The sequence below is a fragment of the Eretmochelys imbricata genome, chromosome 7 (genome assembly GCF_965152235.1).
Source record: "Eretmochelys imbricata isolate rEreImb1 chromosome 7, rEreImb1.hap1, whole genome shotgun sequence".
Lineage (NCBI taxonomy): Eukaryota > Metazoa > Chordata > Testudines > Cheloniidae > Eretmochelys > Eretmochelys imbricata.
The window spans coordinates 25,923,279-25,941,429 of record NC_135578.1 but is presented as its reverse complement, the minus strand read 5'-3'; the positions used below and the strand labels follow the sequence as shown (position 1 = coordinate 25,941,429).

The 18,151-nt window shown below is 39.0% G+C and overlaps 2 protein-coding genes across 14 annotated transcripts in view; one reads left to right on the top strand and one right to left on the bottom strand.

Moving 5' to 3' along the window:
• TASOR (transcription activation suppressor) overlaps positions 1-18,151 on the bottom strand; it is a 55,426-nt gene that overhangs the window by 7,233 nt on the left and 30,042 nt on the right. For 4 of the 9 annotated variants that reach the window (XR_013346696.1, XM_077822540.1, XM_077822536.1 and 1 more), the window contains exons 14-19: positions 15,786-16,502; positions 14,229-14,668; positions 10,157-10,304; positions 8,576-8,632; positions 3,458-4,410; positions 2,134-2,256 (exon numbers count right to left, since the gene is read on the bottom strand). Coding sequence is in view for 8 of the 9 variants with exons in the window: in XM_077822540.1 (XP_077678666.1) it covers positions 2,134-2,256; positions 3,458-4,410; positions 8,576-8,632; positions 10,157-10,304; positions 14,229-14,668; positions 15,786-16,502 (2,438 nt within the window). In the remaining variant the exon portion in view is untranslated. The remainder of the gene's footprint in view (positions 1-2,133; positions 2,257-3,457; positions 4,411-8,575; positions 8,633-10,156; positions 10,305-14,228; positions 14,669-15,785; positions 16,503-18,151) is intronic. The other 5 variants (XM_077822538.1, XM_077822543.1, XM_077822539.1 and 2 more) reach the window with 3 other exon arrangements.
• CCDC66 (coiled-coil domain containing 66) overlaps positions 1-18,151 on the top strand; it is a 98,371-nt gene that overhangs the window by 56,012 nt on the left and 24,208 nt on the right. The window contains exon 20 of one of the 5 annotated variants that reach the window (XM_077822545.1): positions 11,569-11,759. The exons of the other annotated variants lie outside the window; for them this stretch is intronic. The gene's annotated coding sequence lies outside the window, so the exon portion shown is untranslated. Of the gene's footprint in view, positions 1-11,568; positions 11,760-18,151 lie in introns of those variants that run through there. 5 annotated transcript variants of the gene reach the window in all.

Here is an 18,151-nt window from a genome sequence, read left to right as displayed (position 1 = left end):
TTGAGCTGAAGTTTTCAGAGAACTGCCCACAGTTACCTCTCAATAAAGGGATCTTGGAGTAACAACTAATTTAGACCCCATTATTACATATGTACAGGTGGGATTACTTTTTCCAAATTGCATAACTTTGCACTTAACAACATTCAATTTCATCTGCCATTTCATTACCCAATCACCCTGTTGTGCAAGATCCCTCTGTAAATCTTTGTGGTCAGCTTTTGACTTAAAATTATTTTGACTAACCTTGTTTCATCTGCAAACTCTGCCACTTCACTGTTCACTCCTCCTTCTAGATCATTAGTGAATATGTTGAACAGCAAAGGTTTTCCTCAGGGGACCCTCCTGCTTACTTCTCTCCATTGTGAAAACTGACCCATTTATTCATATCTTTTGTTTACTATATTTCAACCAGTTACTGATCCAGGAGAGGACCTTCACTGTTCTCCCATGACTTAGTTTCCTTAAGAGCCTTTGGTGAGGTACCTTGTTAAAGGTTTTCTGAAAATCCAAGTACTTTATCAACTGGATCACCATTATCCACATGCTTGTTGACATTCAAAGAATTCAAATATATTGGTGAAGCACAATTTCCTTTTTATAAAAGCTGTGCTGACCCTTCCCCAACATACTGTGTTTCTCTACATGTCTGATAACTCTGTTCTTTATTGTAGTTTCAACCTATTAGCACACTACTGAATTAAAGCACACCACCCTGTAGCTTACACAATTGCCTCTGGAGCCCTTTTCAAAAATTGGTGTTACATTAGCTACCTTCTGACATCAGTGTGGGACAGTATTTCAAATTTGTTTCCAAAAAAGAATATCTACATCAGAGCTATCTCCCGCTCAGCCCTCTGCAATGAAGACTGAGCAAAGAATTCATTTAGCTTCTCTGCAATGGCCTTATCTTCCCTGACTGCTCCTTTAAGACCTTTGTCACCGGGTGGTCCTAATGCCTATTTGGCAGGTTTCCTGCATCCGATGTACTTACATTCCTTACTGTTAGTTTGTGTGTCTTTATCAAGTTGCTTCTTAGATTCTCTCTTGGCCAGCCTTATTATACTTTTACACATGACTTGCCAGAGTTTGTGCTCCTTCCTATTAGCCTCACTAAAATAGGACTTCCAAATTTAAATTTAAAAAAGTATTTTTTGCCTCTGCCTTCATTACTCTGCTGTTTAGCCATGGTGGCATTCTCTTTTTGTCTTTTCTGATATGGGGTATATATTTAGTCTCTGCCTCTGTTATGGTTTATCTGTCAGTAGAGGCTGGTGCATAACATTCTCTCCAAATAAATGCCTCTTTCAAAAGAGCTGCCATCTCCCTCTCTTTTCAGTGGGACAGAGGCCAAAGCCGCTCTCAGTTAAGGTGTCCCTTTTCAATACAGCTATTGACTCACATTGTTTCCAATTAAAGTAAAGCCAACAGCCCTGTGTTAAGAGTGCCCTGGGTGGCCTCAGTTTCCTTGACAATTGGAGATAGGTGGCCATTTTTCAGAAAGGCCTCTAACATTAGGTAAGTTTATCTTAGTTCCATTTTGAAAGAATGTTTATATATGCAATTCTTTCAAACAATAGTCAGAGTCGGTCCCTGCTGAAAGAAGAACTTTCACTGTTGAAAAATAATGGAAAACAATCCTTTAAAAAAATCTAAAAGCTTTAGGTATACAGTGCCCAAGATGTCAGCGAGTTTTAGTTAAAGACTTTTTGTCCAGAATAATCTTAACTGAGTAAATTGCTTCAAAATTCCCTAACGCTTGGTGTTAAATTTCTTAATTTTAAATTCAGACTAACCAATTTACTTCCAAGATCAGAATATTACTCAACAAATACTACAACAAAATGATTCAATCCCTGCTTTAGGAGCAAACTCAACTCAACCTTGGCTATTGAAATATAAGCAGTGCTTCCATTTTATCTAATATAAATTAAAAGGAAAAAAGTTATGTGGTCATAAGTAGTAGTGCAAGAGAGTTACAAGATTGGATATGTCAAAACAAGTTTAATCCATTCTAGTCAAGATGCACATTACAATGAAACATTTTAAATGCAAGTGACTAACTTAAGCTTTGAGTCAACTTTCTATATTTCACAGTTAAAATTAAACTAGTACTATTAAATGTATTTAATGTACCTTATGGATGAGGCTGGCAATATCTTCATTTTGAATAATTATCAATAGTTTGTCTAAAGTAGCTCTTCTTTTCAAGAATTGTTCTGGGTGGCATTCTGTATTACCCAATTTTGTTAGGTATTCCTACCCCACAAAAGAGAGAGAAACATATTTAATTAGTTAAACCAATGCAATTCCAAAGCTCACCATATAGAGTTTTTACTATTCAAGCAAGCACATAGGCATTTTTAAATCAAATATTTGTAGGATTTTTTTTTACTTGTACTCAAGAGCACTAGCTAAAAAGAAACGCACGGACTAGATTAATTTTGTAAAGCTATTTCTGTAATTATTTTTACGGAACTCCATCTAAGTGGCTGACCACCTTAGTCCCTGCTGAAAAATGCACTTTTCACTAAAAGCCAAAAACATTTTACTTTCAACTCCATGATATTTAATATTAAACACAGAAGTGTAATTTCTCAACATTATCTGGAATTTCAAGAAGCAAAAGTTATAGGAATTTTTCATTCCCTGACCATCCCTTAATATATTCTCCATTCTACTTGAAGTGGAAAATGTGCTTTTGATCATGTTTCTCTTTTTATTCCTGAAACCTCACAGAAGCTGCCCTACAGTGCTACTTTCAAAAACAACAAAACAAGGTCTTCTCCAACTAATCCCATCGTCCAGCTGGAAAGAGGTTTATACCTTTCCTAGACAAGAGGAAGACTTAAATTGAGTGCAAATATGCCACAGGCGAGCCTTCACTGACTTATCAAAAAGTAACACCAAATTTCAAACCTCAAATGCATCTATACCTTATTGATGTGTTTGCAAGTCAGGTTTATTTATCCCAGACTGAATGGCTCCAATTAACACCATTTTTAAAATGTAGAAATATTTGGACAAGCTTTCAAGGCCTTACACTCAACTTGATGGCATCTCTGTTTGGATGTAGTGGAATTTTTGACCACCACTATTTCAGGGAATGTTCCAAGCATCAATGAGCAAAATCCTGGTGATTTTGGGGAATAACTGAAAGACAGGGAGGAGGAAAATGGGGGATACAGCCTGTGCCAGCTGATTAACAGAGCCACAGCTTTGAGCAGCTCTGCAACTGTTTATAAATCAAAAGAACTGGTTGATGGAGTTCCTGAAACAGAAGGGGATGGGAGCATGGCACAAAGTGAGCTTCTGCAGTCTTGGAGTGGGGGGAAAAAGGGAAATGAAGGAATGCAAGAAGCCCCTGATGTGTGCAATTTGTTCAGCCTACAGAAGCTATGAAGCGTGAGACACCCTAGCTCTATGCTAAGGATAGGTCCCAAAGGAAAAACCTATTTACCTGTATTTCTTTGCAGAGAGTACTTTCCTCCTCTTCATGAATGTAAAATTTCACAGTGTTTTTCTGTACATCTTTAATGATTTTGACCAAGCTGTTGAATACTTCAGGTTTTAACTGGCTTATAAAATCAGAGAGTGCTGGTTGGGTTGAAATGTTTAAGTTATCTGGTGATTTCTGAGTCTTTTCTGGTGGCTCCAGTGGATCATCACTGGAAGTGTTCTTATCAGATGTCAGTAAAACCTCTGTGGTGGCACTAACATGGTCCATTTCCTCTTTCACTATGGTTAAGTTCATTGATGAATGCTGCTCATTACAGTTTGGCTCCTCCACAATACTGTTACACAGTGGTTCTGATAACAGTGCAGTGTCAAAGTCACTTGAAACAGATACACCTTGTTCTGGTAGAGGATTCAATTGAGCCTCAGTTACAGCATCTCCTGCTGGATCAGGACTAGAATTAAGAGGTGGAGTATGCCTACCACAAGAAGATGACAGAGCAACATTATTCAGCTTTTCACTCAGCCTCTCTATATACTCTTGGACAGAGATTTCCGATGCCTGTAAATGTATGTATTGAGAAAGTCTCATTACCCTCTCCTGGGCTGAAAAGACAGGAGTGGACATTCCACTCACATATGCAATATTCTTCTGCTGCAAAATCTCCTGAACCTTTCTTGCAAAGAGATTGTATTCTTCCAGTAATGTAGACTCTATTATTCCACTTATGGAGTGCTTAGATGCAAGAGGGTGCTCTGTTAGTGCACATTGATCTTCATTTTTCTCCACGTGACTTGTATACAATCCATCTTCTTTTGTCCCCTTTTGTATGTCTGAAAATGGAGAGTATGGAAACTGGTAATCAGAACTTCTTTGTCTATTTATTACCCGGGGGTCATTAGGAAGGGCATCCTTTGGTGGTAAATACACCAGTTGTTCTTCTGGTGATTTCAGACCTATACAGGAAGAGTTAATTATTATAAATCTAAAGTTTGAAAATTCAACAAAAATACACACTTGAAGTTTGTAATAATTTTAAAACAGCATCAAAACTTCTACCTAACAAATTAACTCTGCATTTGAGGCATTAATGCCAAAATACTAGTACAGATGCACTCAGAGTTTAACCTTTCTTAGGTTCGGGGGGAGGGAGGAGGGAAGAAAAAACAGAATATTTTAGGATTTCATTACTCTCACTTAGGAATGAAAAATCATAAGCAAGTCATTTTGTCCAACAATAATATCTGATGAGCACTATTGAACAACAGGAAGCAACAGAACCTTCACAAGATTTAAGCAGACTGAAGTGGGTAGGTGACCAATTAAATCATTGACATTTTCTTCCTATCTAGCTTTTAAGTAGAAGTCACATATTACGGTGTAGAGCAGTGGTACTCAAAGCCAGTCCACAGCTTGTTCAGGGAAAGCCCCTGGTGGGCTGGGTCGGTTTGTTTACCTGCGGCATCCGCAGGTTCGGCTGATTGCGGCTCCCACTGGCCGCGGTTTGCTGCTCCAGGCCAATAGGGGCTACAGAAAGTGGCGCGGGCCGAGGGATGTGCTGGCTGCCCTTCCCACAGCCCCATTGGCCTGGAGCGGCCAGCGGGAGCCACGATTGGCCAAACCTCTGGACGCGGCAGTAAACAAACTGGTCTGGCCTGCCAAGGGTTTTCCCTGAACAAAGTGGCAGACTAGCTTTGAGAACCACTGGTGTAGAGTTTAAATTGTGTGCATGTAAAATGAGGAGTTGGATGGTGAGCCATTTTTGCAAGCATTGTTAGCATGCAATTATGAAAAATCTGAGTTCAGCTAGTGACTCCCTCATAACCCCAGGTCTCTCTATAACCTTGCTGTTAAGCAAGTTTCTTTCAATACTCATAAAATAATACAAGATTAACAGCAGTAACAGAAGCCCTCCATTTATTTACAGACCAGGTAACACTACACAGATGTGGAAAAGTTTCACTGCATTATTCCAAGCCTGACAAAGATCATTTCTAGATATGGTTAGTTCCGTCCCCAAGCACATTCAATCCATTGCCTCTTTGCCAAATCTGCAAACAAAGGTTTTTACTTTGTGCTTTTGACAGCACTTTGTGTAGTAGTATCTGGGAAAAGCTGAAATTGCTATCAGTTTCCTCTTCGGTTTGTGTGGGACTTTCTAACAGCACCATGAGAGAAAAACCATTAAAAAAAAAAGTGGGGGTAGAAAATGAGATTGTAAAATCACTAAATCTGGTTTGGGGATAAGGGAAGAGACGTGTCATCTGTGGAGTAGAAATGGTATCCAAAATTATGTAAAAAGAAGGGGAGTACTTTTGGCACCTTAGAGACTAACCAATTTATTTGAGCATAAGCTTTCGTGAGCTACAGCTCACTTGCATCCGATGAAGTGAGCTGTAGCTCACAAAAGCTTATGCTCAAATAAACTAGTTAGTCTCTCATGTGCCACAAGTACTCCTTTTCTTTTTGTGAATAGACTAACACAGCTGTTACTCTGAAACCTAAAATTATGTAAGAATGTCTTAAATTCTTATCCCTTTAAAGTGCAATTATACTTTTACTAGTAAGTACAAAAAACAAAATATACCTGTTTGTGTGCTTAACAGGATACCAATCTAATTTAGTGATAAAAATAAGATTTGTTTCAGGATTTTAAAATCCTGTTATCTATGCAAAGCCAAGCAGAAGTGAACAGATTCTATTCCTTTGTGCCAGACTCTTATTTCTTCTCTTCTCAAATTAAGTTCCAAGCAATTACAACTGAAGGCAACTGGGTTGCCTAGGTGCAACTGAGGGTCTAAAGATGACCTGTAGAATCTTTATTTTGGGGATTATGCAAAAAAGAGAACAGAGCTTGACTCTCAGAACCAATACACCGGTATTCAGAGTGCATCTGAATCTAGAAGTCACTGCTACATGAATATTTTTAAGAGTCATTTTAAAAATATACTCCCTTCCCCTCCTCCCCCTGAAGACTTTTCCAGCAGCAAAAAGTTACCAGAATGTAGCAGCACTGTAGCCACCGTCGCCTACACAATGTTAGGATTTTAAACCTAGTTTGCCCTAGTGTGAATTGCAGGCAATATGTTCTTAGTTGTGCATTTCATTTGTGTCAAGCTGCTTATCAAAAATGGCACTTTCACAAAACTATTTTATCTTTGTACCCAGAAATATATGGTACTATAATCTTTTCATATACTTCTGAATCACATTAAACTAACAATACTATAAATTTTACCACTTTCTAAATTTTCAATAGGACATATTACTATTCAGTTACATCCTTAAATACAGATTATTAGGAACGAAATTTTTATTATGGACCCCCCCGCCATACTTCACTATGTAGAACATGGTGAAGTTTCCAAAACCAAAATATGAAAATCATTGAGAGAGATGCTACAAGATTTATCACTAATTTGAGACATCACAACCACCTGAAAGATCAACTTAGTTGTTTTGCAAGAGAAAAGTTCAGTGCATTTAAAAAACAAAAAAACCCACACATGACAGATCCTGCCTTTCAACATAAGGCTATCTGAACATGTAGAACTTTAAGTTGCTATTCAGGTTTGTTGACAAGAGAAACTATTTACAAAAAACCCCAAAACCTGATAGTATTCCTTATGTAACAAAGAAAAGCATCATTGCTTGCAAAGGCTCGTTAACAACTACAGCAGAAATGCAAACTACAATGCAAAGGTAACCTTCGGGGTCAGAATTTTAAACTCAAAGCATTTTCAGCCACTTTACAGGGGGGCCGGGGGGACGGGGGACATTACTTTTAATGAGCACTCTCTGAAGGTGGCATCCTTCACATATCTACACCATTGGGTCACAAACACTCAGGAGAAACTAACTGTGTAGGCACGAACAGAAATTGTCGAACAGGTATACTGAGCAAATAACTTCCAGCGTTTGTTCCTGTTCAAATATCTGACTTCCTACTTTAATTTGGTCTGTCCAGTTAGTTTGTAGAAAAATACCAGCTTTTTTTTAAAAAAGAACTAGCTATTCTTGTTGCTTTACAGCAAGATTCTGCAATGCTGCAGAAAGATGTCATTCTAGAACGACAAAAGGAAGAGACACTGTTTTGATGAGTTTATTTTAAAAATATCAGTAGTTCAAGTAGTGCATGCCAAAGGAAAATATCCCAGAACATTTAATAGCTTAGGGTGCAAGATGAATAGCATTAAAAGCTATCATTTTTAAGATCTACTATCCCACTAGCCTTCTTGTACAAGGTAACAGGGAAAAGCAAGCAAGAACCAAGTTGGATTGAATTTCTGGAGATTCAAGATGAACTTTTAATTTAAGGAATAAAACTAGGTTCTGGTTAGGACAAAGTGATCATAAGCAAGAAAGCGGATTGCTAAAACTGAAACCCAGGTTTATTTCCAGCCTATTGTGAAGTTTGGATTATGTAGCAATTAAGACATGGAAGATTACCCAGTGCTCAGCAACACAAAATATCCATGTAAGTTAGGTAACTAAAAGGCAATAGTAAGTTTTTTCAGTGACAAGGACTGGAAAGCATCATGCAACAAAAAGCAAAGAATTTACTACTTTAAAAAATCAGGACTTTGTCATTCCTCACAACCATGATAGAGGACTGAAAATGAAAAGTAGCAATTTTCAATTTTGATTTTTTTTTTAACCTTACTATTTATAAACTGATAGCAAGAGATCAATCATTAATTTATCTCCTTACAATTGAGAAAATAGCGAAAAACTGAAGTTGCTTTCCCTGGGGCCTATGCTTTCCTTCCACAACCATCTCTCCACCACAAAAATAAAGAAACCCACAAACCATCAGATGCAGTCTATTATATAGAGGCAGACAAGCTTATTGTACGTGATGCTATTTAAAAGATCTTAAATCCCTAAAAGGAAATTCAAAGGCTCCTTGACGCTATTACATTTTCAGGAAGGTATGCTTGATAGAATCAAATAACTGACAGAAAAGCCTGAAATCTTAAGACTGTTCTAATTCTCCTTTAACATTCTTGGGTCACTCTAGTGAATCAATTCCATTAATTCAATGGCAATACCAGAAGAAACTATAAATTGGGAAGTAGTGGCATATGGGAAAAAAAAAAAAAGCGCAGCCATCCTTCTCACCTGTTTGGTTATCTCCATGTTTTTCCAGTTGATCCTCTGGATCTCTTCCTGCCCCTCCTGAGGGAGAGCAGCAGTTAGCATTTGTAGAGTTTCTCGATAGATACTTTCTAGCACCTCTCAAACTAATTGTGTTATAGAACTAATCAGTATATAAATACAGTAAGAGTTAACTTGAAAGTTAACCCCCTAGAGTTTGTAACACTGGTGACGTCTATTAATTTAAAAACACACCACCTCCTTCATCTCTGGTGATCAGGGATATTCCTTCTTTTTTTAGCCAAGAGAATACTTCACAGAGAATTGCATGGTTCAGATAAAAAAAACACTTGGCATAATACTGAAACCTCGTAGACTACTATACACTGTGTAACAGCCAACTGGCAAATCCTCATAAGAATGCCCACATCCAGCATTTATGATAAACTATAGTTTGAGCTGCCTAATCACATTCCTTGCCATTGCTACTTCCACAACCATGTGGTGTCAGCACACATAGTAATTGTTTCCAGGCAAAGCACTGAATGGGTACTGATGTCCTTCGGGGCTTAAACTGCGAAAGGTCAGATATCCAAGCTATACTATCTAATTCAAAAGCTTACAAAGAAGTTTGTGGAAATAAAAACCAAGAAGATGGGTATTAAAATGGTCTCAGTGCCCTTTGGTAAGGCCAATCCAGTTCCACCTACAGCCACCACTGCAGGATTCTTAGAAGATGAGCAGGAACCAATAGTTTTTACTTGTGGGGTATGGCAGTTAATACATCATATTTGGGACAGTGACAAGGGAAGGGGGGGAGGGGGTAATGCACACGCGCAGAGAAGGGGCTCAGTGCCCAGCCTCAGATGCATGTATGGCTCTTGACTTCTCACCTCTTCTATCCCATCACCCACACCCCTCAAGCCAACACTTAAGTTTCTCAGGGACTTAATACTGTCGACTCAGTCATCAAGAGGTAGGATGAGAAGGTTCTTTAAAGAAGATTCTCTGAGAAAAATGGGTTTCATTCTTATGGTCAAAGATGAAAAAAGACTCTGAAGTACTTTTAGTAGGATAGTTTGATTTGGTGAAAAAGGGACTCTTCTTCAAGTAAGGTCAACTGTAACCTTAAAGGATTTCTATGTTGAACCCCATAATATCAGCCTCTTTAATTTTGCAAGTAAAAAGTGTGCCATCATTACCAAAGTGACAACTTCAACTTTGTTTTTAGTCTGATACATCTTGTGAGATACAAATTCAAGCAAATGACTGAATATGAAGACCACAATTCTAGACAGCTACACTATGTGTCAGTATATTACCAAAGCTATTCCTATTTATTCATCACATCCAAGAGGTTAAAATCTGGTCTCTGTTACAGCTAAGCATGCCCAGTAAAGAGAATGGGATGTTTCATGGGTATAAACACAGCAGAATTTGATCCCTGGGGTCTTATAGTTCAGCCTTTTTCTGTAATAATCAAATATTAAAAACAAAAAACTCTACATATAGTGACCCAAGAGTGGGATCTATGAAAGATGAGACCTTTAGAAAACTGGTTCTTTTACATTTTAGGGCAGCATAAAAGTTAGTAGTATGTCTTACCTGTAATTGGAATCAGCTTCCAGTGTATTCCAACCTCTCCTATATTATTATTTGAACTAGAATGTTGCCTGCGATAAGCATGTTCAATAGGAGTGCTAGGACACGGGCTATAGTCATCAAAGCTACTAACACTTCCAGTACTTGGTTCCTTTAAAAAAAAAAAAAAATCTCAGTTCAAGACTATGATATATCCTTAACATAGGTATTAACCTTTGCCATCTCAACAATAGTAGGAATGTAGATATCAATCTAATGGAATTTTTGCATTTAAGTTAATCAAATCTGAACACAGGCAGAAATATTCACCGTAAGCATTTCTATCCTTGATGACAGATCAAAGTTTCTGAAGTGACAAAAAACAGTGTCTTTCCCATAGGAATTCAAAACGCCGTTTTAGGCGCATTTGCTAGATGGCCTTTTCCCCTGCTCTTGTTTCAAGCATTTGGAACTATCTGTAAGTGGATTTCTCTCTTCCTTTCCTTAACCAGGCAGCTTCAGTCAGCTGACAGCCAAGGCAGAAGAGGCACACCTCCCTCAACCAGTTGATAACTTTCAGAATTTAACTCCAAATTTATAGAATCAGTAGGATTCCTAGCTAGATTCCAGGTTGAGACAAGCTGGGTGAATTCGTTCAAGAGAGTAGTGATTATTTGGTTTCACCAACACAGTAGTTGTTCGGCCATTTGATGTACTGAATGAGATACACCACATGTTGCGATAGGCATATGAATCGGACAAATGAATCTGGGAAAGGCGTGTTCTGTGGGGTTCACTCTTAATGAGCCCTACACAGAAAAATGATTTAAAAAGACAAAACCACACAATCTTATCACCTGTGACCAACATTTTTCACAAAGCTATCCCACCCTATCAGTACACATCCTCAAAAGAAATCTGCACAACACCTTCAAAAGACAAGCCTGCAAACTAAAATTCATAACTCTGCTAGACATGAAGACTATGTCTACACTACACAGTTTTTAGCTACACAGCTGTGTTGCTACAGCTGTGCTGTTAAAAGGCACACAGTGTAGCCCCTGTTTGTGGGCTCTCCTGCCAATAAAAAGAAACTTCCACCCCACAATGAGCAGAGTTAGCTGTGCAAAGCGTTCACACCGGTGCTCGTCGTCTGCAAAACTGTCTTTTGGTTTGTGTGTGGGTAATACCCCTGAAAGACAAAAAGTTGTGTAGTTCAGTTGCTAATGTAGATGTCGCCTAAAAATCATGGTCTCCATAGAGACTATTTTTGTGCTCATTACACAAATTTGTAACCCACTAACCCTCCTTTGTCCTACAGCTTCAGAGGTTTTAACTGCCCACTTGATTTTAAGTAGTTTCTTGCACAGCTTTAAACCCTTATGCTTAACGTTTCCCACCTTGCATTTAAGTAACACTCCGGTTTCCTTTTGCAGACCTGAAGTTGAGCTCTATGAAGTTCGAAAGCTTATGGTCTCTTCCACCAACTGAAGTTGGTCTAGAAGAACATATTACCTCACCCACGTGTCTCTTATATCCTGGGACCCACACAGCTACAATACCATTGCAAACAGATTCCAGATTGTCAGAACTGCTTACATAAAAGTGTTATTTACAAATAGGACCAAAATTCCTTTTTCTACTCAGGGAGCTCCAATAACCTAGGAGCTGGGTAATACCTAATTACCTAGACCAAGGGGTTCTCAAACTGGGGGTCAGGACCCCTTAAGTGGTCATGAGGTTATTACATGGGGGGGGTCCATGAGTTGTCAACCTCCACCCCAAACCCTGCTTTGCCTCCAGCATTTATAATGGTGTTAAATATATTTTAAAAAAGTGTTTTTAATTTATAAGGAGGTGGTCGCACTCAGAGACTTGTTATGTGAAAGGGGTCACCAGTACAAAAGTTTGAGAGCCACTGACCTAGACCATGGAAGAATTTATCTGGGAAACCTAACTAGGAGATCCTTGGACTGGAGCTCTCAGGACTCTACAGTCAAAAGCTGTACTGAGAGGAAATTCCAACATTCACACAATAATGGTGTAGGGAAGTATGTATGGGCCACTTACAGGCTGCTCAGATTCTCTCCCCCAAAATATGACCACCTGGGCCTAGAGAGTTCTAGGGTGAGATTTTAAAGAGCTTAGCACTGGCCTAACTCTGCCCCACTGAAATCAATGGCAGTTTTTCCCCACACTGACTTCAATGGGGGCAGAGCCAGGCCAATGCCGAACCATTTTGAAAAATGCCATGCTTAATCGCATTAAGACATGGAAATCCATCCACTATACATGCTTCCTTAATATATACTTGAATCCCTCTAGCACAGTGGTTCTCAAACTTTTGTACTGGTGACCCCTTTCCTATAAAAAGCCTCTGAGTGTGACCCCCCCCTTATAAATATATTTAAGAGTGTTTTTAATTTAACACTATTATAAATGCAGGAGGCAAAGCGGGATTTGGGGTGGAGGCTGACAGTTTGCAATCCCCCATGTAATAACCTCGTGACCCCGAGTGGGCTCAACCCCCAGTCTGAGAACCCATGCTCTAGCAGTAACTGAATAGGAAATGGATGACTCTTTCCAGGGGTCAGAACATAAAACAGATGAGAAAACTGAGGGAAGGTCTACCCTCGAAGCAGTGCAACGCTGCTGCAGTGTTTTAGAAAAGATGACACTACGCCAACGGGAGAGCTTCTCCCATCAGCATAGTTAATTCACCTCCACGAGAGGTGGCAACTATGTTGACAGGAGGAGCCCTCCTACTAACACAATGCGGTCTGTACCAAGGATCTGGTCAGTATAACTGTCGCTAACACCCCTGAGCGATGTAGTTACCCAGATATAAGTTTATAGCGTAGATCTGGCCTCAGATCCTGAATTTCTCATGTCCCTGAAGTCTTATCTCCATACATCTTATTTTGAATGTGTCCAACTTCAACTTCCAGCCATTGGATAGTGTTATACCTGTCTCTGCTAGACTGAAGAGCCCATTATCAAATATTTATTCCCCATGTAGGTACTTAGAGACTAATCAAGTCAACCTTTCATGTTCTCTTTGTTAAGATAACTAGACTGAGCTCCTTGAGTCTATCACTACAAGGCATGTTTTCTAATCCTTTAATCAATCTCATGGCTCTTCTCTGAACCCTCCTCAATTTATGAACCTTCTTATTGAACTGTGGACACTAGAACTGGATACATCTGACTGGGGAGCACATTAACCTGCCCACAGAAAACTGACCGCAGGACTAAACCAGGAGAAGAAAGATCCTTTGTGTTTAAAATTTTGGAAGGCAGCGGTTAAGGACTGCACAATACCCTTCCCAGCTGGATCTAGGAACTTGGGCTCCCAGCCTCTCCTTACTGTGCTTCCAAGTGTAGCAGGCCTCATCCCAGCAGGATCCAATGCCATCCCAAGGGGATGGTAGTAGAGGGTTGACCACAGTGGATCTCTCCATTCTCTGGAGAGAAAAGAGGTGACTAAGCAGGAGGGGCACATGGGACCCATTATATAATCATTACCATGCCTGCTCCCATAAAATACAACCCCTGATACTCCACAGAGAAGCCACACCACCATGAATCATCTAAGAGGCTGAATAAAAATGTCTGATCCCTGCAAGAGGTAGAAAGGAGGATTGTTAGTGATGGTGGGTTCCTACGTAGGGTGAAAAAGATACCAAAAAGACAAGTCTATAAACAGGCAGCTACCTGCTTAAGCAAAGGAACAGCAGCAATTTTATTGTATATTATTGGAGCTTCCCTACAAGCATGTTGAAAAACTCAGCCAGAACAGATTGAGACTACAGGTATGTCTCATCTTCAAGGTTCTCTTTAGTTATTTTTTGAAAGGAGAGGAATGGGCCTAATAGCTGGGAGCAAGTATCCAAAAAAAAGGATAAGTTAGCATACAGAAAACTTGACTTTTCAGTATAGCTCCTGGGAAATATAAAAGCTCCAAGATGTGGAGAAACAAATGCCTAAGAACAGAAGTCTTGCATACAATTTATAGGAACTAAATGATTAAGAAATTTTCACAACTGTATTAATCAGCATCCTAGTAATACTGGATTTTTCCCTTGAAGATACTTACTTTTATACGCAGCGTGTGGTCAATGCCTACTTCACTAGCAGAAAGCCTTAGGTCAACATCCGTAGGATAGGCTAAGCATGTTGCTTCAGTTTCCAACATCACTGGGCTATGTGGATCCTTAAAGTTTACATTTTCAGTTTGTGCAATATTAGGAAGCACATGTTCTTCCTTATCCTGTGCTGGAATTGATTCATATTCATGTTTTTGCCTTAAATTCTCCATTTCATCAGTGTCCAATCCTAAAGCTTGGTTAACAGACCGTGCCAATGATGAATCCAAGTGTCCTGCACTAGCTAGTGTTTCTAAGAGCAACTTAATGAGACCATGTGTGTCTGTAACTGCAGGGTCTGATACATCTTGTTGTCTCAAGTCAGTATCATGTCCACCAAGACCAGTAATTATTGAGAAAACAGACTGTGGAGATTCTGAGGTTCTTCCTCCTTTAGAGGGAAAGGGAGGGGAAAAAAAAGCCATTTAATACCAATTCATCTTTCTAAACATCCTCCCAGGCTCTAAAGTAAATTTGCATAGTTCACATGCAGAGAAAATTTGGACTAATCTGGGGGGATAAGGGAAGCGAGAGGACAGCAATTTCCTAGGGCTGTAAGTCTACCCCCAGATCTTATCAGCCCTATTTCAGTGAGCTACTTCAATTGCTGTAGAAAGTGCATGTGCGCACAGCAGGCCAAGAGGTGTGCTTTTTTTTTTTAGAAAAAGGTAAAAATAAGACATTGCAGCACTCTCCAGGAATCAAAGCCTTTTTAGCAGAACTGTGATCTATTATCTTGTGCCGAGGCAGTAAAAGGTGAAGAGAAAAGTGCCCTATGCTCATTTTTTGTTTTAGGTGTGTGGGGACAATAAAAACAGAACCCATGAATGTAATAATTAATTTCAAGCTTATTTCTAGTTAACATTCTTTCAAGAAATGCAACATTCACCAACACTGGATAAGAGCATTAGTTACGCTTCTGCCAAGATAAATTAAATAGTTAGCAGTGCTGGTGTCAGTTATATTGAATTCCAGTGTTTTAAACACCATCAAGAGGCATGACAGCAGTGCTTGCCTCTCCAAGCTACTGTTTCAGTTTGTCTGCACATTCAGGGAGACTACTACACCACACTAGAACCATAAAGGGCTACACACAATTATTTAAAATATTAAATTCTACAGAAAAATATTAGGATACCAAAAATCTGTATCAAGACCCTAAATGCACAGAACGTGTGGGTATCTACAGCCTCCAAAATATATCCTTTTATAAGCAAGCCACTGGTCTTATTTCTAGACCTGCAGAGCAGCAGCAGCTTCTGTGGAAATCAATGGGAGTTGCTTGTGCTCTTGGCTACTAGAAGGAGGTTATATATATTTATAAAGGTGTCCAATGACAATCATCCCTTTATTTATGAATGAAGGAACTGTGCATAAAGAGAACAGCACTAAGCAACAAAGTTATTCCAATGGTCTTAAGCACTGAAGGCCTAAAGCACTTCCATTTCAAGTTTTCTATATAATTTTACTATTTAAAAAGTGAGTTCTAGATTAATTATGTTTCTTACCTTCATACTGGCAACTAATTTCTGAAGATTCACTCATTTTTAAGTGCTTCCTCAGATTTTCAGAGTGACTGTGTAGTCTTCGTTTCAGTCCACTTTTGTTTCTAGTGTCTTCTGTATCAGATTCTCCACCTACATTTTTTTTCTTGCACTGAATTAAATTAATTAGCTCTTTGAGTCTATCAGGATCATAGTCCCCAGGATGAGGGGTTTTTTGCTTGGCAGCAGCACCATCGCATTTAGAACCATTTCTTTTCCCAGTTTTTGCATTTGCGAAGTCAGTTTCTTCTTCTGGGGCTTCATAATCTGAAATGGGACTGAACTGCTGAACTTTCTGATTTCCCTCCATCAATTCTTTTGCTTTAGAAACAGGTAGTTGATAGGCTTCAGCACCAAAGATGTAATTACGCAAGCAACTGTCAATATGGGATTTGTTTTTTGGAGCAGGATACAGAAATTTTCTGTCATCCAGCCGTGATTCATAAGGGTATAATACAAACTCCCTATATTTGCTAGACCCACTAATGCTTCGCTTCAAATATTCGTTTATATGCTTTTCCACAACAGTATTGAAGTCTGCAGTAGTGTCTTTACGAGACTGAATTAAAGCGAAGTGTAGTGACTGAATAAACTTCATGAGCTTTGGCATAATCTCATGGTTTTCCTGCAGTACGGATGTAGCTGAACTTTTCTGTGCTGTGAAGGGAACATTTTTTTGTGCTGTGATGGAAGGAAAGAGAGCCCATGATTAAAACAAGTCATCATTAAGAAAGCTGTGACAAAAATATATGGCTTCTAAAACTATTACACTTTCAATTTTTCTGGCAATTATACCTATGGCGAGATTATCTAAATCCAGTCTTTAGATTACCTCAGGAAAAATCAAGTTACTTACAAAAAAGCTACAGACATTTATCAAACATGACTAGATCATCCTGTTCACTACAAAAAGACAGCAAAGACTTCCCCCCACCTCCCCTATTTTTCACTCCTGAAAGTAAAAAATAATAATAATAAAAAAAAAAAGATGGACAGTCTGATTGACATGATCAGACTAAAGGCCTTCACCACCACTTGTTGCCTTTCTATGTATACTTTTATACTGCTCTCATCACCCTGGCAATGAAGGCGTTCCTCCCTCTTCCAACTATTCAAGCAATGCCCCAATCCTTTGGAAGTTCAAATCCATAAGGTCAGTCAGCCGTTAGTTTTGTGCTTGGTTTGTTCTCAAAGCAAGTCTTAGAAATGTTCAAAGAAGCCAGGACACAAATGAAGAGGGGAATAAAAGAAAAAAAAAGTGACAGGTTTTCACAGTACATGGCACACAGTTTGGATGCCAGCACCTGCTGTACCAACTTCTTCCAGCCTGTCTGCCACTGATGAATCACTTCACCAGAAAACTTTTTCCAACGCTCTTGATTTAGTATCTCATACTCTTACAGCTTCCCACACCCATAGCTCCTGTGCTCACATGTTCCTTTTTGAGAGTAAAAGTTGCCAAACCATCACTTAAGACTAGTCCTAATTAAGATTTCTAAATTAGAAACAAAGTGGAGACTTCACCCATCAGGTCAAACTCTTTGACAAGTCAAAGACTTGTAATAAATAAAAAAAACTAAGGCACGAGAGTAGAGATGGACACAAAATCTAAACCCTGGATTCAAACATTCCCTAGCTCTGGTTGAAATCCAGCCCTTTCTTAGTCCATTATCATGGAATGGATGAAGTCAACCATCACAGGGTGAAACTCTTCTTTGTCAGTTTAATTTTCAACCACACCTAACTTCTGTAAAGAGATCTGATCTTCCTTAGGTTTCTGGAAAGAGCCCTGACAGGTAAATTTTTCCTCTCCGGAAAGAGATGAACAATTCCAAGTTATTATTCTGGGAAATTGTCTGCAATTCACTTACTGAAAAATATTCTAATGCTTTTTGGAACTAATCCATCTCTAATATAGCTTTATCTATTGTGTGGTGTGCAGCAATTATTGCTTATTACTTTAATTACAGTAGGCTCAGTTACAAAAAAGGTAGAAGGGAGGTCAATATCTACCTGTTGTGTCTCAACATTTATTGTATTTATACTCTGTCTTAATCATACACATGCACAGTGCCTAGCCCAATGGAGCTTTAGTCCCCAGCTGGTAATGGGATAGTACAAAATAAATATTAATAGGTGATGGGTCCTGGGGAGGGAGGGAAAGTCAGAGAGCCTACAAGTTTCAACATGGGGGAAAATTTTCCCCCTTAAACAGTAATAAATCACTAGGACCAGATGGTATTTACTCAAGAGTTCTGAAGGAACTCAGACATGAAATTGAAGAACTACTAGCTGTGGTATGTAATTTATCACTTAAAGTCAGCTGTACC